Consider the following 26,690-nt stretch of genomic DNA (forward strand, 5'->3'; position numbering starts at 1 on the left):
TCCCAATGAGAGTATAACAGAAATGAAGCCACATAGCTACAAATCCCTTGCTCGGGTATTCTTTCTGTCCTGGTTTAATTAACAAAAGCAAGTTTAACAAACTGGATAAAATAGAAACACATACATGCTCTGAGGTGAAGGCAACCAGCCTGGGAATAGCTGCCATTCCTTTCTCTTTGACTTCTGGGAACATCTTGAAACGTGCAATCAACATAGCATACATGTTAGATATGGCACCACCTGGAGTCCACAGTAATACACTGTTATTTTTTCTATGCATTATTAACATCATTTTAGTACAAACTACACTCTTATTACAGTTTTTCCAACTCAAGTTCATAGGCAAGGGAGCATGAATGGTTCTTGCTCATTGTTCTTCTAATCGGGGGGAGAGGGGGATAGACCAAATGGGTCTATTAACACACCTCCCACGCCCCAAGACAAGCATGTGAAAAGTTAAGCTTGCCAGAATGGGGTCATGGGGTTTCTGCCCTCTCCCTATTCCTGGATGCCACTTCCCCACAATCCCCAAACATGTCCTTCTCTTCCCTAAGAACAGTTGCACATGCTGCTAATTTGTATTCTTATGTGATGCTCTGACCCCATGTGTGAGAAGGCAAAGGGCCTCTTTCAACATGTAAACCACCACAGGGAAAATTGCCAAGTGGCACATGAGAGTTACATGCTCTCTTCCCTCAAAGACTCCAGCATCGGTCCCAAATCTGGTGTCCTGGATATACCACCAGGTCAAAGCATTAGGGCAACCAGAAAAAGAAAAAGAAAAAAAAAAAGGACATCAGTCCAACAACTGTTCCTTTTATTTTAAAATCTATTGCCAACCCTGCCCTCTGAAAGGATTTTTCCCCCCCACAGTGGGGTTGGGAGATGGGGAGGGATTAAATTTCTCTAACAATAGTCTATCAAAATCACTTTCATACATTGATTAAAACTATCAGTTTCAAGTGTCAGATTGATTCACCTAGTCTAGTGCTGTACTACGTTTTGATCTATATAATTCAGTTTCTAATGCTTAAATTAAACAATTTAGACACCAAAAAACACAGTAATTCAGTTTCTTTCCTTTTTAAAAACTCAGTAAAATAGACGTGTAGTTCAGCAATTGATAAGATAAGTAAGATCTGGATATAGCCTAGCAACCCATTGTTACTATGGGCTATAATGCACCCCGGGTGCAGGTTTTACAATAGTTCTGTATCTGCTTAATGGTTATGTTTTAGGTTTAAAAATGGTGGGCCAGATTGTAAGCAAGTGTAAATCAGAGTAATTCCATTGAAGTCAATGGAGTTACATCACATTACACCAGCTCCGGCTCTGGTCTGGCCATTGTTTTGGCTTTTTCTTTTTGTTACAGTGAACATGGAGTTATGTTCATACTATTCCATTGTATGCCAAGAATTGTGCTTGTATCTCCCTTTCTAACTGGTACTCTGGTTCAGGGTTTTTCTTTAAATTAAGACTAATCTTCAGTCTTTATAAGCAGTGAATTTCATTCTGATCTCACTTGCACTGGTTTAAATTAAGATTAGCTCCACTGAAGTCAATGGAGTTGGACCAGTGTAAAACTGGTATGAGAGCAGAAGCAGGCTTGTAAGTGATTTATTCTTCACAACCCCTTGTGAGATATGTAGATATTTTAATGCTTATTGTTACAAATGAAGAAATTGAAGAAGGGAGGTTAAGGCCAAATTTACATCCCTAAAGTATTTAGTTGCTTAACTGTAGAATTAGATGCCTAAATTAAGGCATCTGAGTTTTAGAAATTTGGTCTAAATGACTTGTCTAAGGCAACAAATGGAATTAGTGTCAACACCAAGTTTAGAATGTAGGAGTTCCTACATCAACGGACCGCTTCTATCACTCCCTTTATTGTTTAGCCATTTAGAATTACATTTATTAATGGGCCTCAACCTAGGCGCTCATTTTTGCAGACACATTTTTATTCCCATAATTAATTGTGGGTGCCAAAGACACCCGTAAAAGTACAGCTCAAAATCAGGTCTGTATATGGTCAATTGCAGAGAATGGATAGAGTTAGAGACTTTTCTTCATAGCAGTGAGAGCTTTATATAAAAACTATTCTTTCATTCAGAGATGCAGGGATTAGAACTAAAAGGGGATGGTATAGTACCCTGACATAGAGAAAAAGACAAAGATGGTTTTGACTATTGCCGAAACAAGCAGATCTGGCACAGTAGTTATTGCTTCGTAAGAAGTGTGAATTACAGTATAAACAAGTAATCTTCTCTGATCAGAAATCATATATGAATGATACAGGACTACATTCCAGATGACCAGTGTGTATATGTGCACTCCATAAACCAGTGATTGTGGAGCCCCTACATACAACTCCTCCTTTCCCCTGGAAGCTAGTTTCTCCTCCGCAGAGGGAAGGAAGATTCCTATTCTGGACATAGGAGAGCTATATATAGGGGTGCTGCCTCATTTTTCTGCATATTTCCAGAATTTGACCCATTTGATGAAATCCTGGCCCCACTGAAATCAATGACAACACTTCCACTAACTTCAATAGGGACAGGATTTCTCCCATTTGGTGTATGTTTTGTGGGTCACTCCACCTCATATAACCACCTACCAGACTTCATAACTGAAACAGGCCCTCTACCTAAATGTGCTACTCTTTTAATCTAGCAATAAAGATATGCCTAATTACCATCCACATCAGTACTGTCCTGTCTATTGGCTTGTACTGTCCAAGCAGTGTTGCTATTAATCCTCTTTTCTTACTAGGTTTCCTTGCACTCCAACAGAGCTGCTCCATCATGTAGTTTGAACAATTAAAGTCTTTAGACTCTATAAAGTTGTTTTATTAGTTGTGATTAAAAGCTTGGTGGGAAATGGTTTTCCTACCCCACAGGAATTTTTGAGATTTCAAAATTTTTTCCATCCAGAATCAGGAAAAAAAAAAAAGGTGAAATCTTAAAACATTTTGAGACCAGATCATCTGAAAAAAAAATTAGATCAGGTCAATTGAAATTTTTCTTTTCAGTTTTGACCTTTTACATTTTAAAATATTTTTATGTAAATTAACTAAAATTTTAAAACAAAACATTGTTTCACACTGAAAAATGAAACTTTTTGTTTTGAAAATGTTGAAATGTCCTGTTTTGACAATTACAAAACTTTTTTCCAATTATTTCTCAAAACAGGAAATTCATCAATACTGATCCTTTCCCACAGTTTTGGTTTTGACTACTCAATGTTTTCTGATGCAAAAATATTTCATCAAAAAATTCCTGGCCAGCTCTAATTGTGAATACAAACACTGTACACGCAGCCTCAATAACTCCCTAAGAGACAGCATTTTTCTTAGTGCCACCTCCTGATTAGTAGTGCTGTGCAGAGAGCAATTAGCTAAAAGGCAAACACAACCATACAGAACGTCTCAGGGATTGTATGCAAAGCAGAAACAATGAGCACCCCACAAATGAAACCTAGAGTAGCAGAATACAACTAGTTAGTAGGACATACTGTTAACTAGTATGGCACCATGACATGGTGAAATCCTCTAATCTAGAGGAAGCTTTTAGAGGCAGTGAGACAAATTCAGATGTGATATAAACAATGGTGTAAGTTGCACATTGAGTATAAAGTTGGTCAGAAAATAGACGTGAGTGGGTTTAAGTGGTACCTGGCTGTAGATTCCCTTTGCTTCATCTTATCTTTGCTTGTCTTAGAGGAGGCAGCATTGTCTAATGGCCTTCTGTTCTCAACTTTGCTACAGACCTGCTATATGACTTTGGGCAAGTCACTTCACCGCTCTGTGCCTCTGTTTCCCCTCTCATTCTTTGTCTGTCTTTGCTATTTAGATTGTAAGATCTTTGGGGCAGGGACTTGTCTCTCACTGTGTTTGCACAGTGCCTCATACAACAAGGCCATGAGCTTGATTGGAGCTTCCAGGCACTACCATGATACAAACAATGAATAAGAACAATAATACCCTCTTGTTGATTACTAATCCACCTCATTTGCCACTTGCTGAATGTTACACTTGCTTTGCTAACCCACTGAATGTCAAATCACTGCAAGCTACACAACTTTAACACTTACACTCATTCTCTGACCACCTTAACATCCAACATGTAATTTACACTACAGTTGATTTGGTCCAGAGACTTCCATGGGAATTGAACCAACATAGTCCAGGCTGAATTTGACCCATGGTCTACAAATAGCTATAGAGCCATGTATAATATTGACTTTCAGCAAGGCATAATCCAGTCCTCCCTCCTTATGTCAGGAGAAGGAAAGTGATGATAGTGTAATGAAGGATTTGCTCCTATCTGTACACTGTTGCTGATCGCACTGCAGTTTGCCTACTTAACCCCTTTCTGGTTTTCACATTCTGTATGTGAGGTGCTTTGGCTGTGAGCAGACACAGTAATGCCCATGAACAGCAGCAGGTTCCTGTGCATTATGGAACAAAACTCCCCCTGCTTCAGTAGGAATGAGGTCAGGTTCATATTGTACTATTTAAATGCTCATTAATAATAAGTAATATAAATTTCCTGCTTTCACTATGTTTAAAATTCACCCCTGTACAAAGGGCCAGAACAAGGCCCATGAGCCTGCTTAAGCCCTCTTGAGTGGCATGTGATGTGGGCTTTGCATTGGTCCTCTGCACAGGAATGAACTTCACACTCAGTGTACGTGGGGGGCTCAGAAGTACCTGTGATGATTAGCTGTGCAGTCTACTCATCAGGTGATAGTCAAAACATCCTTTTTTCCCCCTGTGAGACCACTGAACCTTTCTTTCCAGAACAGATTCCTCCCGCAGAGGTCATTCTGTTGCTGTGAAATTGACAAAGGTAATCTATACAGTGCTAAGTCTTTGTCCCTTTTCTGGATAGTTTCTGTGGCTTTGGGAGATAAATACAGAAGTAATTTTAAATAATAAAGTTTCAGAGTAAAATGGGAAGTGAAGAAGAGTGTAATGCAAAAGATTAAATGGCATGCTAAAAAATCAGATGTCTCAAGGAAATAGTGCTTGGAACTGACAATGATTCCTCTATAGTTAATCATACTCATTTCTTGACTTATTGATTTGCCTTGAAGAAGCTAGGGCTCTGATCTTGCAAGCACTTGCACACTTGAATAACTACTCACATGAGCAGTCCCATGGAACTCAATAGGACAACTCACCTGTGTAAAATTATTCACAAACATAAGGCTTTGCAAGATATTGGCCAGGCTTTGTATTTACTGATAGGGATGATACATTATCCTGCTCACTTAAATTTCTACTGTAATGATGGAGGGCATCAGAGTGTTTCTCTGTCTCATTATTAACACTATAGTCTTTTATTTTATGTAATCCATAAGAAAGTAGGACCATAGCAGAACTGCAGGGCAAATGTCTTTTCTGATTATGTTTTCCATGCACTACTATTGCTGTTCATAATGCAGCACAATTCGCTTGAAGGGAGTATTCAATAGTGACAGACATTAAAATCCCTAATAATCACATCCCTGAATTTCATAAATATGCAGTACTTTTATCCAACAGAGGACAGCGGTTGTTATTAGTGAGTGACCTCTTGAAACTGTGGATTTCATTGTATTGCCTCTTTAGCTAGATTAGTTATGAGGTCTGTCATAGTATAGTCTGAAACACAAAGAAAGCTTGAAATATCATATACCAGGTGAAAATATCCCATCGCCACAGCCCCCTGGCCAGCCAATCATTTCTCTCATTTTCCTTAGCGTGACATATTCCAAAAGTACAAACACTGGAGCAATTTCATAGGTGAACCTGAAATGTAGTAATGGCCATATTTTATTCTTTTTATTTAAAACATTAATTTACTACTTAAAATATCTACACAATTGTTTCCACTGTCAAACCCTGAATCCATATTATGTATATATACGGTATAGTGTACAGTGCAGAGAACTATATTTTGCAGTATATTTGATTACTTTCTTTCTGCCTTGAAGTTTAAATGTTTTCAACCCCACTCCTGTGAGGTGCCGAGGACTCTGTTCCCACTGACTTCAGCAGGAGTGGAGCTTGCTCAGCTTCCTGCAGGACAGGGGCTCACATTATTACAATGTGTTCAAGAGCTATTGACCAGAACAAGGCCCTTCACTTCACATGCAAATGTAGTCTCACTGAAGTCAATGAGACATGGTGCATAAAGCAAGATGTGCATAGAACACTTTGTAGGCCAGGAGCCTTACAAATAAACTGTGGGTCTGACCCTGCAGCCCTTCGCCACTTGGATAGTCCCACTGAAACCAATGGCACTAACCCACATGAGTAAGGGTTGCAAGGTCAGGTTCTTTTGTCAGCAAGTCTATTTACCTAACAGCATCTGTTTGTGTTTCCATTTCACATTTTACATATTTATGTATGCAAAATACAAAAATATTTTCCCCTTCACTTGCAGGAATTTTATCAGAGCTGTCATTTTATTTATGTGATGCATTTTTTTTATGGGAGACAACATACAAAGCAGTTTTAAAATAACATGATGGCTGTATTAAAATTTAAAAGGCAGACAAATGTTTTTCCTGCTAGTTTCACATGAAAGGCTTTCTTTGACCTACAGCTACAGCAAATACTGTGGAATCTAATTTTAAAATTAACCTAGATAATGATAGTGGCAAATTTGGCTACTTACATATTAGTATTTGCTGTTGATGTCAGCCAGTCTGCAGCTAATCCAACCATGTCCAGTCCAGTTGAAAGCTGATTGAAATATCTAGGATGCCCTGCATAAAATGGAAAAAATGTATCAGAAGTCTGATGAAGCAAAATGAAATTGCTCAGTACTGATTGGTGTATTTATCTCAGGATTTTTACACAATGGAAAAGCATCATCAATGTGTGAAACAACAACAACAACAGATCTTTTGTCATGGGGAGATTATTTCCCCCTTTCTTATTTCAAAATAAGTAAAATAGGAACAATGAAGTAGAGCTAGGAATTATAAGATCTATCATTTGTACTCAAATTATATTGTACTGGAATTATAAGCTCTTGCCATTTGTATTGAAAATTAGCATGATGCTGCTGCACTAAAATACCTATCCGCCCCTGCAGGTGTGTCACATGTTGTCACTGACTGTGCTTTTGCTTGGGCTACGTTTGAAAGGCATGCACAACACACCATCTGAGGTGCTTGACACTGCTTATAACAACATCAGTGATGAATGGCTAATGATTATAAAAGACAGGGCAAAATGAGAAAATGGAACACTTTGCTGACTGCTTTGAACATGACTCAGAGGCTGATGATTGTGCAAATATGGCATGGACTGTGGTAATATTTGTCATTTCTTCACTGTCAGAATACAATTATAAATACCAGAGCTTCCGAGTAATTGTGATTTTAAATAAACCCGACGAAAGGGAACATTGCTGCTATGTCGGAATGATGCGTGAAAATATATTCAGTGGGCTGGGTAGTCCATTTACAAGGTTTCTCTTGCTGACTTCTGGATTTTTCTGACCTCCTGTCAGATATTTTATTTCAAAAATATGCCCAGAGCTATTAAAACTGGGACAAAACAAATAACTCATTAGAGCTCACTTGACTAGTCATGTCCTGCCCCCCTGTTTAGAGTTACACGGCTTTGTTACCAGCAAGAATTTTGAAAGATTAACAATTACGTAAATATCATCTCATTCAAAGGAAAGTGTTCCTGCTTAGAAAACACCTGTCCTAACCCAAGGACTGCAGACTGGTACTGACCGCTTGGGAAACATAAAATACAGCAGGGCGATTTAGGAAATGCAAACAAAAACCAATAGAAAACTTATCTCCTAGTCTCTTGTGGTCTGTTATCAGGCACATACACATGGCTGAAAGAATTGTGCCGAGAATTACTCACCTGCCCCCCAGCTCACAGCACATAAAGTCTGAGTTATTGGGCTTTGTGGCTGGAAGTAAGCCTGGGTTGAGAGTTGGAAACAAAATCCAATTCCCCCCATCCCATAATCCAGGGACATAGCAGCCCACACCTTCTATGCAAGGATTGCTGACCACTGGTACAGCATAAGCACAGATCCATGACCCCTTTCTCTGGTCAATCATCAATGCTTCCCTCTATCTTTGAAACTGGCACAGAGCCTATCCCACTAATGTTCAGGGGGCTTCGGAACTTCCCATTCGGGCTTGCATGGCCATACTGCTCCAGCCACACAAGGATTCCACAGATATTCAGCGATGTAGGAGGACCTTGCTCAGGCTCTCCACCAGCAAGTGAATTCCAGCCTCTCTGAAGATGTGATATTCTGTGGTAGCTTTCAACAATTAAGGGTCAAATCATGTCCTCCCTCAGGAAAACTCACTGAAAGTCTGGGAAACCCCCTGGGGGTCCAGGTGGGCATCTATGGCGAAATCCTGGGGAAAAACAGAGTTCTGGTGCATTTCTGCAGAGCCCAGTGTCTCCTGCCATTTCCTACCTCCAGTCTCCCATAACAACACAGCTCCCTGAGGAACTATGTGCTCAACATTTTCCTTATCCACAGCTGGGCCAAACAACCCCTGCCTTTGCCGATGCCAGATAGTGTGCAACAGGATGTTCTGTAAGCTGTACTGACAGGGTTAGCCTTATCTGGGGACCTGGGGAAATTCCCACACATTTTCAGGGGGGTCAAGAGACAGGTTCTTCCCCAGCTCTACCTGGTGCTGGCTCACCCACATTCCCTTCAAAACCATAGAGTCTTGCATGTATACAGCCTTCTCACAAGGATATCTTCAGAGCAAAGGAGGCAGGGAGAATGATGCTTTCACTCACCACCGCTTCAGCAAAATTTGGGCCCTACTCTCCACATAAAACAGGAGAGGCGATAATCTGACTCTAATCATAGATGCTTGTATTTCTCCATTATTGGGACTGCTTAAGGTCTTAGAGAGACTGTAAAGTTCTTTCACCCTATTGGATGGCCGAAATAAATTCTAGTCTCATTTAAACCCCACTTGACCATATAAGCAGATCTTGCTTGAGGAATTAGTCAAAAGCAGTAGAACAGTGCTCTCCTACCTCAGTGCATGGCTATCAACAGTGTTTTGCAACTAACTGAAGGAGGAGGGGTCTGTAAGTAATCCGAATCTGGGGTGGGTTGAAGGGAAACAGGAGAATACCACTGTCTGCTGGATTTATTAATTTAAAAATAGATAATTTGGACATATTTTTCTGTCACCCAAGGAGCTCAATGCACTCTACAGACACTAATCAAGCTGCAAAGCACACCTATGAAATGGGGAAGTCCAAGTACTATCCTCATCTTACAGACGGGCAAATTGATGTAAGTGATGTGCCCATGGTAGCACAGTGAGCCAGAGTCAGAGCAACCAATACAATCCCAGAGCACTGACATCCTCAGCTGGCAGCACTTTCACCCTTTGCATTCTCTGTTATTTATTTACAGTCTTCTGTTGCCCTCTAACATAGATACATACACAGAGCCATTGGTATTCATTCAGCTTTGTAAATCAATCTGCTCTGGCCATCTTCATGTACCTTTTGTATTTCCTACCTGCTACCTAGCAAATAGCACTGCTGGACAAACACTAGTTCTTAGTCTGCTCACTGTCTGGAATTTCCATTACTTTTTAAACTCCAGCAAACTCTGGAAATGAATGGCAACGCTACATACACCAGTATTCCCAGAAGCTGAATTTTAATTGAACAAACATAAAAATTCGGACCAGACGCACCTGTACCGACGCACTTATCCAGTCAAGAAGCGGGGGAGAAATACCACGTGACATATCTAACCAATCGCAATTAAGCAATACACAGTGAATTTTTAATATTGATAATCAACCCATAGAGTAAACAACTAGAGAAGACAGTCCTCAGGAATAAAGCCTGGGAAACCGGATCTGGCTGCAGAATAGGAGGCTCAATTAATCAATTAAATTGTTTATTACCAATTGTTTCCTCTAATTCATTAGCAAGCACATCGACTCTGCTTAGATAAAGATCCCAAGGCTGCTTCAGGGTATTTTCTCAAGCATCACATTCTAAATTCACCCAGCGGCTCAGAACGGATCTTGTCAGAACCTCTCCACGAAGCGGCGGCGGCCGCTGCTGGAATACACTGCTCCTCTGGTTAGAATGACAGACAACCATATCGTTGGGAAACTGACCTTAACTCATCTATTAAGCTAGCAAACGGGAAGTGCGGGGCTGAATAGGGAGGCAGGCAGGCGTTCCTGCTTCAGAAAATGGTCTCTCTAGCTGAGCAAATGAGCTCTGAGGCTCAGCAAGGGTCTGCTCGTCGGAAGTCTAGGGATCCAGTTCTGAGGGTGAACCGAGCCTCAGTCCAACTGACATGCCCTCATTTATACACTCCCCCAAAATCTTAACGTAGCAAAGCACGTTCTTTGGTCGGAATCCCCCGGTCTGTTTGACACAGGGCCCGGGCGCTTTTTCACAATTCTGGGCGGATGCCCGGCGCCTTTGTTTATTGCGTGTGGAGATGTATATGGGCGATGTTTAGCTGTGGTGCTGGACCATTGCCACAACAGTCGTGACAAAAAACTCCAGAAAGTTAGACTGTTTCCAAACCCTGCCGTGCCTTCTGTATTTGCCTAATACTGCACATTGCTGTCAGACTCGTTATTTACATCCTGTAGTCATGGCACAGCGACCCTTTCACCTGCAACTGCAACGATTTCGTCGTGCAACTCAAAGTACATCACACGGGGGAAAGGGCTTTGGTGTAAACGTAGTGCCAGCCTGAGATTCGTATGAAATAGCATCTTGAGGTATCAAGAAGGCTACTAATAGCAGCGAAATGACAATTGTTTTAAGAGGCTAAATAGCATTACTATTCAACGAGACAGGTAATAATACAGGCATGTATACGTGAAACGTGCAAACGAAATCTGACTGCCAGTTTCTTGCGGCTGCTCTGACATGCCTGACATTTTGGAAGAATCCAGAGGGTACTACACTCCTGATTAGAGATACTGAGTGGACATGGATAGCCCTGAGCCAATACATCATATTTATTTCAAGGGAATACAATCACATTCAAAGGGTGTCTGGAGTTGCATTCCCTTGGTCCTGTTTTCTTCTAAAACCAGGGTACTAGCTTGACCACTTGCTTGGTGAAACTAAAAGAAGCCCTAGCAAACAGCTTTATTTAAAAAAATGTTTTAATTTTTTAAATGGTCATTGCAGTCATTTGAACTTTTAAAATGTAATTTAAAGTATAATTCCTCTATATATTTTAATTACAAATGGGGAAATTTCCCCATATTTATATGGCACAACGGAAACAGTAACATTATTTTGAAGGATTTGTATATGTACACTTCACAGTAATTTTATTGCGTCGATATGCACTGAAGCGTAATGCAAATTGCACCTGTATACTAGTAGAGCGAGTCTAACAAATCCTATTTGAACTGTGTTAAAGTGTTTGATCTAATCCAGTTAAATATTTGTTTCCTACGCCATATTGCGACCCCAGACCAGGAGTTCCACCAAATGTAACTACTTCAATTATTTCCTATGTATGTTGCCCGGATATTTTTAGGGAAGCTTTGGTAACATCAGAATCAAATAGTAAAAACACCGGACCGATCCTGTCCCTTTGAAGTCAATGGGAGTTTTGCCAAAGACACCAAAGGATCGGGATCGGGTCTCTTTCACTCCATTCGATTTGTTAAAAGGCTACAAGCTGTGTTTCCCGCAGAGCCTACTCAGCCGATACGCACATCACATTATCGTCTCCTTCAGATTTTTGGACCCACATTTTGAAAGGATTTATACTATTTAAAAAATATTTCCCCAGCAATTCAAATGCCAGCGGGAGCTTCCCGAACCCTTGTTTTCTCTACAAATGGTTCTTTTAAATAACAGTATAAGAGAGGCTAAAGGCAGCCTCTGTTTTCTGTTTATTCGGTGGGAATTTAATTAGATGGGTTCACATAAGAATTTGCTGAATTCTGTTTAGCATCACTGAGAATATCATTTTCACGTGGCAGGTTGCCTAAGTGGAGATAATAACGACATGAGCAGGGACAAATGGTGCTGTCTCTGGACAGATCAGAATTAATTGGAATATTTTTTGGTCATGACAATAACAAAAATAGCCATTAAACAAGCTACTATTTTTCATGCTTAAAATCCAGTGGGAAAAAACATGTTTTCTGCGTTCCATTGCGCCAGATTCTCCTATTTTTACACCGAGCCCAGGAGTGGGCAGCCAGATCGCGTTCTCCGGGAAAATGGGATTGTTCATTCTCTGCATCCAGCTTTTTTAGACTGTGTGGAGATGCGGAAGTCAAAGCCAGGGCTATCTGATGCAAAGCCGAAGCACCAGCTCTCGAGCCATTTGGCACACAGGAGAGTTAGTGGCCTTTTGTATAAATAACATCTCCACCAGCACACAGCTGTCTGCTCAGAACTTCCATTAGTGTGGTTCTTATGGCAATTTTAGTTGACAAATTAATTAATTGCTTCTTTTCTCCCCACCCCAGCAGTCAACGGTAACACTTTCTTCTTAGAAGTGCTCGCTTGGGGGATTAGCAATAAATCTCTGCTTCAGGGGCCCCTATCCTGCATTCCTTATGAACTGAGCACTCAGGGAGTGGATTCTGCTACGTCGGATTTACATTTGTTTAGCTCCAAATTCATACCGTTGTAACCGAGCGCGGAATTTGGTCCCCATTAGCGGGTTAGGATGAAGAGCGTAAAGAATGGAAGATGGGGGCCCAAAATGTGCTCGGTGTAAAAATTAAGTGCTAAAAGAGCCACAGAGGTGGGAGAATGTTATTTCGTAGCGATTGATATATACAGGTTCCTCCACTGACAGGGACATTCATTTCGACCAGGAAGAATATATATTGTTGTACTTAAACTATAACACTGTACATTTCACTTAGGAAAATATTAATAGCGCCGATAAATAGTTTTCTTTCTTTCTTTCATCTACTGTTATGTATTTACAAATGACAATAACTGCTTAAAGCCACACAGGGTAATATGCTACCCCTGCTTCACTGACTTTCCAAGGATCCGCAAGTGACATTTAAAAAAATAGTAGAAAAATCACACATAATAGAATCTCAGCATGCCTGTTACCTGTTTTGATTGCATATTTTAGAGTTGTTCTGCAGTTCAACAAAATTTCTTCCAAGGTCTGTGGTTGATCTGCCAGTTCCCAATTATATTCCTGAAGAAGCTCATTTGGGTAATGGAAATCAATAACCTTTGTTGATCTATCAAAACTTTTCACCACATACTGAAGCAAAATATCCATAACATCTTGTAGGAAAGACAGAGTTGTTATTTCCCCATTGCACGCTGGCAGAAGATCTGAGGGGGGAATTACATAAAATGTTAGCTCCAGTTTATTGTTTAATGTGTAGATTTTTTGACACAATCTCGCCCCCACTGACTTTGGGGCTTTTCTATTGACTTCAGTGAGCGGAGGATCGGGGTTTTAATTTGGTAAGCAATCTGATGAGACCTTATTTCAAAAATATTTTTTCTAGGAGATATGGTCAAGCTCTAAATTCATTGTTAACTAGAAATTTGTGTTGAAAACTGCATTTTATGATTGACTTTAAAAACACTGAAAAAAAAAAGACAGAAAAAGGAAAAAGAAATAATGAAAAGAGTTTCAGGGGAAAATAGGCAAATACCTGTACTGTAAATGACACAAGTGGAAGACCCAGAAGAGCATCACAATAAAATAGCTTCTTTGTGTTTGGTCAAATGGGAGGGTTGCAATACCTTAGTGATGCTTGAATGCCTTTCCGTGAAATAATATGTTATGCTCTGATTTATTCATATGTTTATTTATTTATAGTTGTATCTTTATTTAAACTGAATTGTGCAGGCCCGTGCCGCACAGAGCGCTAAGGGAATCCCCTATTTCTTGTGACTGAATCTTTGTAGCACTGTAGCGGTTAAATATGTAGGAGATTATCAAGGCGGCTTGTTGTCCATTGACCCGATGGGCCAGGAGAAGGGAACCCTGCGGAGCTGGTGGTTCGAATGGGACCATTTCTCACTAGCACATCCCCCTTGGGGTCTGGGGTATTTACTGGACCAGAAAGACTGGGCTGTTCATTCATTAATATGGCAAGAATGTCCGGAATTAAAAATCGTGATCCCGGCTGGCTTCGTGTTTCTCAACAAAAGCTGCCGTCAGTCTTCCTCGGGCAGCGCAGTTTAGAGGCCAAGCCAGTCCGAATATCTTACTGGTGTTTTAGAAAAGTTTGTCATCTAGACTATCCCGCAGTTCGGAGTGGAACAGGGAAACCCTTCTTCTGAGTGTACATCCCCTCTGCTTTAATGGCAGGGCCATTGCACAGGCAGGCCCGATTAGAACCAGCTCCGAAAAGCAATACTGGGTTTATATGGACACATATCTATATAGATAATCCCAATTTCTGTGCTGTCCATATAGCCCCGTCCCAAACCTTCCTTCGTGCCGTCATGCTGTGCTAGAATAGCCCTGAGAATTTCTATCATTTAGCTCGTCTGTGGGTCTCCACCCCTTGTGTGTATGAGAAAGGTCTGCCCCTAGGGTTACGGTGGGCTGAGAAAGCCAAGCAGCTGAGAAGTCGGAGTAATGGCTTTCCATCCATTCCTACTTTCAAGCACACACACGCGGTACCGTTACCTGTTGAGTGTAAAAATGCATAATTAATATCCGCTTTCTGGCAGCTACAGGGCTTGTTGTTGCAGGTACAGGCCGGTGTCTTCTCCGCGGAGCCCAGGTCCTCCTTCGCCCCGGTTTCCATGGGCTTTTCTCCATCCCCATACAGCAAAGCTAACAGTGACACAAAAGACGCAGCCTAAATACAACAGCTCTTAAAACACAGGGACTGGACTACAATCCCCGCCGCCATCCACTAACCCTCTTTGCCAGCACAAAAGGACTTAGAATCCCTCCAAGGTCCCTCGGGTGGCTGCGAATTCTTTCTTGCTTATTGCCCATTTTCATGCAATTTGCTACCACTGGTTTCCCTCGCTTACCGCAGAGTTTGGTTCCAATTCCTCCCGTAAACTTCTGGGCAGCCTGACACCACGCTTTTGCTGGAAGAGAAAAAGGGCTGTGTATATTATCTGGGGTGTACCATACCTTCTGTAGGGTCATCTCGGAAACGGCGTGGTTCAAGGGTCCTGGTCTTGCTCCAGGCTGCCTGGGAACTGTCCCTCCTGTCTAACTTTCAGATCTCGAAGAGCAAACACATTCCGGATAACACAGAACATAACTTTCTTAATATCCCCCAAGACAGCACAACCCTTCCCCTCCCTCTCGCCTTCCTCTCCCGCCCCAAAGAGACCCCCCCAAAGCCAGGTAAAAGCCCCCTAGGAGTAGACTCAGGTTTATGTTGGCGTCGCTCCTTCCTGCCCTGGAGAATCCTGCGGCACTGTGGTCCAGTTCTAGCTGCAGCCAAGGCTTTACAATAAAGCTGCTCTGCGACCCAGCTCTGGGTCCCGAGTCCCTTGCGAAGTCCGAGGGGAGCTGGGATGGCTGCGTTTCTCTTTGCCAGCGCTGCCCTGGGTGGTGTTTGGAGTATCCCTAGGTGATTATTTGTTGCCGCATCCAAGTGTGCGCTCTGTTGCTGGTCAGGACGGACCGCGACGAACTGGCCAGCTGGTCTCCAGCCCGCTTGGCTGCAGGCAGGGAATGGGATACGGGGCGCAGGTAGCGTTGGGAGCCCATCCCGGGACGGGGCTGGGAACTTTCCTGCGGCTGGTGGTGGAACTCATCCCCCGCCAGGGCTGCTCCGCGCTCCTACCTGTGCCGGGGTTCTCCGCATCCCCCGATCCCTCCTCGGAGCCGAAGGACCAAAAGCCGGAGCCTGGCGTTGCCATCTGCGGAGCTGCCAACAGTGCCTAGGAGCCGGCGAGCTGCAACGAGCTATGTGGGAGGGAGAGTCCCAGCGCGGGAGTGTCCCCGTGTGCGAGTACCCCCGTGTGCAAGCGCCAGGCAGCGCGCGCCGGCGCCTAGAGAGGCAGCGGCGCCCTGGCGCTCCCCGGGGGCTCCGAGAGAGAGGGAGGCTGGAAGCAGCGGGGCTGCGGGCCGGGGAGACAGGGCTGGCCGCGGGAAGTGGGAGAGGGAGTGGGGCAGGGACGCTAGGCGCTCTCCATGGTGCCGATCCGCTCCCTCTTCAGCCCCGCGCGTCTCTCGGCCAAACGGGGGGTCACCGTGGCTCTGCTTTTATCCAGCTGGAGCCCTCAGCCCGGGTACCCTGGGGCGGGGGAAGGGCGGCGTGCGCGAGTCACGACTCCCCTCGAGCTGTGGGCTGCTGCTGCCTGGGAGCTGCTTTGGCCGCGCGCTGGCTCTGGGCAGAGATCAGCTGCGGGACCGGCCCAGGGACCGGGGAGGCTGGGGTTGATGGGATGCCTTCCTGGTCCTTAGCACAGCCAAACTTGCTCCGGGAGCCGGGCACGCCCCACGCGTGCTGTGCCCAGATAGCTTCAGCGCGGAATGGGGAGAAAGACCCGGCAACTCGAGGGAGGCAGTTGAAGGCTAGAGGTTGGCACAGGGGCAAGCTGAGGAGCACAGAGGAACTGATTAGGGGGAGTCTCCGGGCTGGCGATCCCACGCATGTCTGGCCCTCGGGGGTACCTTGCCTGTCGGGGCTCACATTTCATTCAAGGCCGGACGGCAGGTGACTGAGCGAGCTGATGTTTTGGCGTCAGTGGGCACGGGTAGAGGGGGGCGGCGGTCTGATCTCAGCCTGGCCTCCACCGCCACCGGGGGGTTGGTGGGGGGGGGGATGTGCCTAAAATCAGAGAGAACCAACCTCGGGCTATTTCTATGCCTCCCTGATTCAGTTTATTCCTTTACGTGGGGCCCAGCCCCATCATGCCCACAGTGTCACGGAAACGCAGCTGGAAATGCACGGCCCTTTGTGTGTGGCTCCAGAGAGCGGCTAAAATGTGAGCCGTTTCTGAGCCTGCAATACAGCGAGGCGATAGCCGGAGACAAGGGCTGCAGGATTGTTAATCAGCGGCTCTATTAGCCCAGAATTGCCATCGGTTTGCAGACCGATGTGTCTATTCATCTCCCTTTGGTGACAACCCCCAGATCAGCTGGGTAGCCGCCAGCCAAGTCAATGATCTGGAAGGTGGATCCGTCTCGCTCCAGTTCATCACACCCCGTCTGTCCCCTCGGCTCCACGCAGAGGCTGCCGGGGTAAGTCAGTTCAGACTCAGCGCACACCCCATTCTCTGAGCCCGCCCGCGGAGCCGGCCAGAGCAAAGGCTCGCCGCCGTGCTGGGAAGCAGCACGTAGCCGGCCTTTGTGCGACGCCAAGCGAGGCGTCCAGTGGAGCGGGAGAGGCCCGGCGGGAGCCGAGTTACAGACGTGCAGCTTCTCCGGCCGGGGCCCTGCCGGTGCAGCGCAGCCGTGCATCCCCCACGCCCTCCGGCCTTCGCAGGCCTGCAGGGGGGCGCCGAGACTGGAGCCGCCCAAGTCAAAGGAGTGGCTGCCTGTCAGCGCCCAGCGAGGCGTGGGGCAAGGGAGGAGGGCTCCACACTTCCCCGTACTGCTGCTGAGCACGGAGGGAATGAAGCCAGACGTTCACTGTGGGACTTGGTTGCAAGGGCCTTTGGCTCAGGATCCCCCTGTCTAAAAGCCACATGCAAACCAGCCTTCACTGGCGTCCTGCGGGGCAAGAGGGAGCGCAAGCAAGGGTGTGTAGCCTTCATCTACCCCGGCCAGGCGCCGCCCGCCTCGGCTGGGATGGAGCAGAGCAAACCTCAGTCCGTACTGAGTACCACCGTCCCTCAGCCCCGCTAGGGGGGCCGCACAGCTCCTCCCTCGTCCCCCCCTTTAAAACCCGCATGTCGAAGGGGCTCCGGGAAAGCGAGCCCTGCCCGCTGGCGCGGCTGCACCAAACAAAGCCGCGTCGGGAAGGCCATCATTGCCGCCATTCATCGCCCGCTGGAGCAGCGCCGAGCGGAGAGACGGGCCCAGGCAGCGCTGGCAAGTCCTGCGCTGTTCGGGTAAGAGGAGCAGCCCCGCTCCCGGGGTGTGTGTGTTTAGTCTGCGGTGGCCCCTGGTTTTGCAAGTGCCAGGGCCCTTCCTGTGCTCCTGGGCTGGGCGCCTTGTGAAGGAGAATGGGAGGCCAGCCTAGCGCGGAGATGGTGGCTCCCCACAGACCACGCTGGAAATCCCGCCTGGCCGCTGCGGGGCGCGGGCTGGTGGCTCTTCCCAGCGTGCTCCAGGCCTTGGTCTGCTCGAGCCCTGCGAGTTCGGTACAGCGCTGAGTGGTCTCCTGTGCGCCGCTGGCGGCCGAGGGTTGCACTTGCCAGGTGTCCGGTTTTCCACCAGAAAGGCAGTTGAAAAGGGACCCTGGTGGCGGTGCTGACTGGGCAGTTAGAAGTCCGGTCCCCGGCGCTAAGGCAGGCTCCCTGCCTGCCCTGGCTCTGTGGGGTTCCCGGAGCAGCGTCATATCCTCCCTCCAGCTCCTACGCCTGAGGGCAGCCAGGGGGCTCCAAACACTGCCCCTGCCCCAAGTGCCAGCTCCACAGCACCCATTGGCCAGGAATTGTGGCCAATGGGAGCTGTGGGGGTGGTGCCTGCAGATGGGGCAGTGTGCAGAGTTGCCTGGCTGTGCCTCTGCTTAGGAGCCAGAGGGGGAAACATGACCCTGCTTCTGGGAGCTGCCTGAGGTAAGCATCACCCCAAACCTGCACCCCTGATCCCCCCCCTCCTGCGCCCCAACTCCCTGCCCTAGCCCTGATCCCCCTCCTGCCCTCCAAACCTCTTGGACCCAGCCTGGAGTCTCCTCCTGCACCCCAAACCCTCATTTCCGCACCCTCATCCCCCAGAGCCCTCACCCCCTCCTGCATCCCAACCCACTGCCTCAGCCTGGAGCCCTCTCCCACACCCTGAACTCCTCTTTTCTGGCCCCACCCCGGAACCCGCACACCCAGTCCAGAGCCCATACCCCCTCCCGCACCCCAACCCCCGCCTCAGGCCAGAGCCCCCTCCCGCACCCTGAACTCCTCATTTCTGGCCCCTCCCCAGAGGCTGCACCCCCAGCAGGAGCCCTCACCCCCTCCCGACACCAACCCCCTGAGCCAGCTCAGTGAAAATGAGTGAATGACGGTGGGGAGAGCGAGTGACAGAGGGAGGGGAGATGGAATGAGCGGGGGGTGGGGCCTCAGAGAAGGGCAGGGCCTCAGAGGAGGGGCAGGGTAGGGGGCAGGGCAAAGGTGTTCTGTTTTATGTGAGTAGAAAGTTGGCAATCTTACGCAGGGAGCCAGCCTGTGCCTGCACTGAGTGGTTAGAGATGGGCTCTAACAGACCATGCCAAGGACCCAGCTCAATAAAACCTCTGTCCCGCACAACCCAACACTTCTGTAACTCTGCGCGGTTATCATAACTTTGCGCCTTAGTGTTGACTGTCCAGGATAAGGACCGTGGCAAACTGGTACATGTGAGACAGCGCAGAGCTCACAGCCTAGGGATGATCTGCCTTGTGGCAGCTTTTCAGGCATCTCCTTCTTTCCCCATCTCTTTCTAGGTACAGGCACTCGGGCAGTAAAAGTCCATCTTTAGGAGCGTCCTATGGAAAGCCTCTGTCACAGGCCTTCTTTTCCCTGCCCCTCTTGTCACACTAGCACCTTGCATGGCATTGCAGGTGTGAAACTGACAGCCACCAGCTGTTCTCTACATGGGCAATCAACACAGACATGCACCCTAGTTGTTTCCTGAAGTGTTCTCTAGAATCTTCTTGGGAACAGGCTGACCCGCGCTCTGTTCTGCAGGTACATCTCAGGCCCAGCCTTTTAATCCTGCCAGCATGGTAGATAGTTTAAGCAACCCCCCTGTATGTAGGAGACTATGGACAGGGGAGAGGTAGGGTGAAATTGCGTTTAGTCTAATCTGCCCAACATCATGATTTTTCCATCCACAGAGCAAATCTTAGAGAGAACTGGAGTGCGAGCAGGATGGAGACGGTTCCAGGGCTAGAGGCTAAGGCTGATCCTTTGTTGATAGGCCTCACTCACCTAATACTCAGTTCAATGGAGGGTCTTACTGCATCTTGACTTGCACCCACTCCCCTTTTGGAGTTAATGGGTGTTAATCCATGCAGTGGTGCTAACTAATAACATTCTAGGCGTTAGTCTCACTGAAATGCCTTCATCAGTTTAGAGAATAGCCTGACGGGAAAAGAAAGAATATCAGCCCTGTGGTTTCTTTCTGTGAAATAACAGATCTGCTTTGATTCCTTCCAATTTCCAGCTGATGCCCCCATGTAAGGCAATGTGGAGGAAATACCAAGCGGAGTTTCAGTGTAAAGTGACTACTCTTCTCTCCTCTCCTCCTGTCTCAATCCACCCCCGCCCACACACCCGTGATTGCACCTCTGCTAGGAATAATTCAAATGCAGCCAAGCCTGTCCCTGACTTTTGTATTGTTGTTTATTTATTTTGCCATTGTAATAATGGAGAGAGCAATTTTAAGAGGACTTTAAAAATCAAACCCAATGTTTTCTAGCACATTGTACACTGCAGCAATTTAAACATGGTTTTTAATCTTTTAACTACTGTAAAAATACGAAGCACCAATTACATGTCTATGGAAAGAGGGCTAAATTAGAGTGCCAGAAGTGTCTAAAGATAGTTTGTGCAGAGCTCTAGCCTGCTGGTTTTACTCCCACCAGTAATCACTGCAATGGGACACCTAGCCTGAGTAAGGGACCAGGATTCCGCTCTTACACAGCTCAGAATATTGGCCTGGTAAAATCTGCCATTCTTGCCTGGCAGCTTGGAACATGCAGCTGTTAATCACTGTCAATCACAAATGTGAATGTTCCAGTTATCTACATCCTTTCTCTAAAATAATTTCTTTAAAAATAGGAATTTGGGTGAAATTTTGAACAAAGTGATGGCTACTTTGTACCCAATATACTTCTGGCGGAATTAAGACCAATCCACATTTTCCTAGCCACTTCTCAGTCTCTCTGAGATTAAGAGTCCCAAAAATCCAACGCAAATTTAAAATGGAGAATAAAGCAAACAAGATTTAAGAGTTCAATGTTTAGCCACAAAGCTCAGAGGTAGAAGAGAGGGTTGTGGTTATATTTCCCGGTATATAAACATTTCCAAGGTAAAGAATACACATCTTATATTGTCCTTTAAACACCTTCCCTCAGTAGCTTTACTGTAGTTAAAATCAATAAGAAAATAAATTGATATATAATATACTACCAAACAAAAATTTACATTTGTTTGTATTAAAGGGACACTTGAAACATGCAGATTTGGCCCCAAATTTAGGCATTGTAGACTTAAAACCAAAAGAAATTCTTCTTTGGAATTCTTAAAAAAATCCAGTGAAGTAATTTGTTTTAAAAAAATCGTTTTGTGCTAGTGTGCATGGGAACCTGAAAACTCAATTGACTAGGAAATGACTATAAACAAAAGAGAAACTGACTAGTCTATTTTGTATAAGACGAGAGAAATGTAAAAAGGAAAACAATATACAGGAAGTACATTTGTTTTTAAAAATTATTTCAATTTTAGTAATCTAAAGTATATTAATAAGTAACATCAGCAAGATTTTTTTTAAATTTACAATTTTTAACTTGACAGTGTCCCTTTAAAACAGTGTTGGGCTGTAAACTACATAATTCATATTCACTGTAAACCTGAAATATTAGAGCTAATACAAAAAAAAAGCACACGGTACAAAATCATAAAAAAAGATTATGCTAATAAAAGCCAAATGGCAGCAGCAGCTAAAACTGCTGGATAAGGCGCCGGCGCTGAGAGGTTTTCCGTAGCAGTTTTCTGTAGTCATAGGGATTATCTTCAGTTTTGCTCTCGTCCAGGGGGCTCTCTGCAACCCTTGACCTAGGGATTAAATGCAGAAGCGCTTTAGAAATTAAAGTCAAAACATTTACTTCAGCAAATACTGCTAATCGACTGCTTAACCTGCACCCTCAGCAAAAACAGCTGCCTTCTCCAGGCCTCTCCCCACTCTGCAGAATAGAGCCGGCATCCCAGAGCAAATACATTTTAGCAGAACAGAGGAATGCTCAAAGAAAACATGTTTTTTCAAAAAAGGGAGGAATTATTAAGTACATAGTAAAAATGTCAGGATAACAGGGAAGGCTTTGGAGGTAATTCTTGCCTATTAGACATTGGACCAGATTGTCAGCTGGTATAAATCAGGTAGCTCCATTGACATAAATGGAGCTACTTCTGTTCTATACCTGCTGAGGGTCTGTCCCACTGTTTCAGACTGGACACTGCAAAGGTCACAGTTTAGAACCCCGCTCATGGCTTTCAGGTGGCAAATTGCATTTTTGAAAGCTGGCCTTCCATTTAGACAGCAGACCTAACTAATTGAACTGAGGTCATTCCTATGTAATGTGATTAAACATAAAACCATTGTTTGGAAAGTATATATTATTTTGAAATAACTATTGAAATGTCTGGTGAGCTACACTTAGGGGTTCAGTGTAGAGTCCCAAATGGCAACAAACAAGTATAAGCATTCACTTTCTCTAGGACTAAATCGTACTCGCCTTACTCACACAAGAAGCCCAACTGAAGTGGCCACTGAATGTTGAACTGTAGTTGATACTTAAGTAATAAACCATAAACAGGGGGTAAATTCTGCTCTCAGTTACACACAGGAGATCTGGAGTTACTCCAGTTACTCCAATTCCGTTACTGCAGATTAACATCAGAGCAGAGCATAATAATAAGGCATGCATTTTATGCCTTGCACCTGTTTCCACTGCATTCAGTGGCAAAAATCTCATTGATTTAAGTGAGAGCACAATCAGGCCCTAGCCTAGTGGTGCATATCTCAAAAGCATTTTTAGTGAAGAGCAAAAGGTCACATGCAATTAATGACCTGAAGAATCTATGCAGGAAGAAGGCTGATGAACCAGGTTTTCCCTTCAGGATTTTCCCTTGCTTGTCTGTCATACTGGTATCAAGCAGAGGCTGTAGGGGAATGTGTTGGTTCAGTGCAATAGGAAAAAAAAGAAGTAGTCTAGAACCAGGTTTCTCAGCTCCAAAAGTCAGGCTAAAAGTCTGGCATAGAGCCACACAATCCTAACTGAAACAGAAATTTAACTTTTAGATTTTGCTTTAGTTTGGCAAAAAGTTTGAGATCCAAAGATGTACAGCAAGGAGGTCTGTCCACCTTATCTGGAGCTGTGGAGGCAGAACAAAATTGGCAGGTTCTTCAGCAAAATGGCTGTATGGCTGAGATTGCCTTGCCAGAGTTCTGCTCCCCAAATTGTAAGCAGGCTGAAGACTGTTTGTACTGTCTTTGGACCTTATTTTGAAGAAAGGAATTTTTCAGCTAAGCATATATACATTTTTTTAATTCCTAGAATTATTATTTTACAAGATTTCGTAAAAAATAATTAATTGATTTATAGCTAGTTTGAATGCATATACTGTACTTTTGTCTTCAGTATGAAATGTACAAAAATAAGTTTGCATCCATAACTTTTTAAAGTAGGTTACACAGCATTTCTTTTGTTCCTACTATTATTTGGTATTACTTACCCTTCAGTAATAGTTAAAGATGAATCTCTGAGCTCCACTGGTGGCCTCTTTTCTCTTGTGCTAGAATTACTATCATTTGAGATGGAATCACTTGATGAAATTTCTTGATAATAGAAATCTTCTAAATCTAGCACCTTGCCCAGACTGTAAAGACATAAAAGTTCAAATCACCAATTCTGTTTTGCAACATTTTCCCAGTGAAAATAAAGTAATGAATCACAACCTTCATTTTCCTTATCAGCCAATATCTGAGGTCTTTTCATATGTTGACTGTGGTAGAAAATTATATAAGCACAAAAATCTGGTCCTGAAAACGTAACTAATAAAAATGCAGATGGTTATAATTTTGAACTAATAATTTAGGGTTGAATCTACCAGCAAATATATAATCACATACCAAGTACTTTGTAGAATCAGCTTTCATATCTGTGCATGCATGAGTTGTGGCTGATTTTGTTAAGATGTATCAATGTGCACCTGCATATCTCAAGTCAGTTCTGAGATTTAGAGATCTGAGGTTACTGGACCGTTTTCAGCAATGCCATTCTTAATGATATAATTAAGACTCTGTTAGTACTTCCATTATAATCACCTGTTTTCAGGGATTTATTCTTTGACCACAAAAATGTACTCTAGGACACGATTTAATAGGCTGTGTTCAGCTAGTTCAAGAGATTCAAATTCAAGCTCTAGAATTTAGGGATATCAGTAGATTTGTGACACTCTCTCGAGGACGTTGGGCTTAGAAATGAATGGATTACATTGATCCATAAGTAACAAGAAGATAATCATCTGTGTATTTAACACTTTCAGATCATGGGTGACAAAACAGAAAACTGCTAGGGAATTGGATTTTTCAGGCAATTTGCAAAGTGACACAGGGACTTCCTTTTAATGTCACCTATTTATATATCTTGCTCAAGCTATTTATTTATCTGAAAGTTATTACCCATTGGAAAAGTTTTGTAACATCCAGTATATGAAATGAGTTGCCAACCTCAGTACACATCCTAGTGCCAGGATGGTATTATTCAGCACTCTTCTTGCCAGTCTCAGCAGGTAGACAAAGGATTGAATGGACCTAGAGAGTAATTTCTCCAGGTCAAAAGTGTGTCATGTTATTGGGATGATATGGAAAAAATGCATGGCTTCTTCACAGGCTATTCCTATGCTGTGTACAGAGGTCTTTAGTTTCTAGAGCTGTCAGTCCATCCTCTAGCAAGCCCAAGAATTCTCTTTAAATAAGTTAATATTTAAGAAATTGAAATTTCGTGTAGAGAATATGAGAAGGGACTACAATATTTTGAAGCAGGTCGAAACTTACAGCAGCTAGCAGAATGGGACGCTGTTACTGAAAGGGGCCTCAGATACTACTGTAATATAAATAATAATAACAAATAGTATATCAGTGTATTGTTGGAGATTGTACTACATATGAGAGAGAGCACAAACATTCTTTGCATGCATTGCTTCAGGATGCCTAAGGAAACACACTATTTGAAAACCACAAAGTTTAAAATGACTAGGAAAAAAAAGTCCTAAGGGTGACTTGAAAGACACTGGGCAGTATTCTTCTTTCACACCTAGTGTAAATCAGAAGTAATTCCATTGAATCCAGTAGCAATAGTGGTATAAAACTGGTATAAGTGAGAAGAAATTCAGGTCCAATGAGTGAATTTCTTGTCCAGACATGAACTGGTCAAATAACTCACCAGAAGAGGAGCTGACTGGGAGAAACCCTATATTTGGAAATTTCCCAAGATCCAACTGGCATCACAAGCAGATCTGTGATCTAGAGTTGACAGTGTCATGTGGGGACACAGACATAAATTAAACCAGAAATGCATAATGGGGCCATTGGGTGAAGAGCTCAGCCTCAAAATACAAAAACTAAACTTACTGCTACACCAAATGGGTCATCCAACATGCAATGTAACTAGTGGCTGAAATACAGCTGAATGCAAGACTGAGCTTAAGCATGTGGTTGCATTTTATTGATTGTAAAGGTGTATGCAGTTCCTGCATGCTACCTTGTGGCTCAGTGTGGCACTGCAGGTGTGCACCACCTTAGTTTCCCCAGTGGAGCAGCAATAGATTCACTTTAACTGCCCAGCCAAGAAGAAACCAACACATATTAACACAATACCATGTCCCCTTTTTAATCAGATTTCAGGACAGGAACCATTGTAACAAACAGTTCATCAGGACTGTAGGTCAAGGCTCCCAAGCCGACAGTCTACGCCCAAGTCTGTGAGTCAGTTTAGGCTTGTCTCATAGTGCCTCAGAGAGTAACTACTACCCCACTGCAGCCTACCTGGCTTCTATTCCCTCTGTCTCCCATGCTCCACTTCCTGTTCCCGTTTATATGGGTCAGCCCCCAGGGGGATAGGGCCTCCTTGATTATCCCGAGGCTGCAAGCTGTAGCCTCCAGCCTGACTCTTAAAGGGGAGTACCCTTTTTTACCATACATTCTCTCAAATATATATTTGCTGGTTTAGATGTATTTTATATGAAGTTTGCATCCTGCAGCTTCAGATTGATGTTTCCAATCATGCGGGATATTGAGTGTCTCGTGCAAGGTGTTGTGTCCCCATTTCCCACTGCCTTCAATGAGAGCTGAGGGCATTCAGCATCACACAGGACTGAGCCTTATGAATAGGCCACCACCACCATGCTACTATATATCAAATAAAGGAACAGCTAAGGCCAGGTCTGCACTATAGACTTCTGCTGACAGAGGTACTTGGGTCTGGGGTGTGAAGAGATATGATCCCTGAGTCTGACCAGCAGAAGCCCTTATTCTAATTTTCTGGTAGAGCTTGTTTGCCTTACGGTGGGTGGTTTTACTATACCAGTACAAAGCACAGCTTTGATGGTATAGCTGTGACCACCCTAGGACTGCTTTGCCAGTATAGTCTACCAGTATTCCGATACTGGTGAAGTGCTCCTAGTATAGAAGTAGCCTAAGAAGCATATTCAGGAGTGCATGGTCACAGGGAAGCAGCACAAAAAGCATTAAGTACAGGTCCATATATGGGGCAAAGCTGTGGGTTTAATCTTTGCCAGAAGCTATGTGCTGAATATTTGCCAGAACCATAGAGAGATCTGCATATATATAGCTCCAAGAAAATATATGCATGTGGATATCCACCAAAGCATTTCAATTACACAG

General features: G+C 44.4%; 2 protein-coding genes across 3 annotated transcripts in view; both read right to left on the minus strand.

Annotated features, from left to right (window-relative positions):
• The window catches only part of GAD2 (glutamate decarboxylase 2), a 56,653-nt gene extending 40,094 nt beyond the window's left edge, over positions 1–16,559 (minus strand). Inside the window, exons 1-7 of the mRNA XM_065586868.1 lie at positions 15,766–16,559; positions 14,996–15,055; positions 14,640–14,789; positions 13,091–13,324; positions 6,663–6,753; positions 5,679–5,791; positions 125–240 (exon numbers count right to left, since the gene is read on the minus strand). Of these exons, the coding sequence (XP_065442940.1) occupies positions 125–240; positions 5,679–5,791; positions 6,663–6,753; positions 13,091–13,324; positions 14,640–14,789; positions 14,996–15,055; positions 15,766–15,841 (840 nt within the window). The 5' untranslated portion in view covers positions 15,842–16,559. The remainder of the gene's footprint in view (positions 1–124; positions 241–5,678; positions 5,792–6,662; positions 6,754–13,090; positions 13,325–14,639; positions 14,790–14,995; positions 15,056–15,765) is intronic.
• A 3,830-nt stretch (positions 16,560–20,389) lies between these two features.
• MYO3A (myosin IIIA) overlaps positions 20,390–26,690 on the minus strand; it is a 200,148-nt gene continuing 193,847 nt past the window's right edge. For both annotated transcript variants that reach the window (XM_005302809.3, XM_065586866.1), the window contains 2 exons: positions 23,519–23,662; positions 20,390–21,841 (listed from right to left, as the gene is read on the minus strand). In XM_005302809.3, coding sequence (XP_005302866.2) covers positions 21,727–21,841; positions 23,519–23,662 — 259 coding nt within the window. In that variant the 3' untranslated portion in view covers positions 20,390–21,726. The remainder of the gene's footprint in view (positions 21,842–23,518; positions 23,663–26,690) is intronic.

Source organism: Chrysemys picta, chromosome 2 (assembly GCF_011386835.1).
Source record: "Chrysemys picta bellii isolate R12L10 chromosome 2, ASM1138683v2, whole genome shotgun sequence".
NCBI lineage: Eukaryota > Metazoa > Chordata > Testudines > Emydidae > Chrysemys > Chrysemys picta.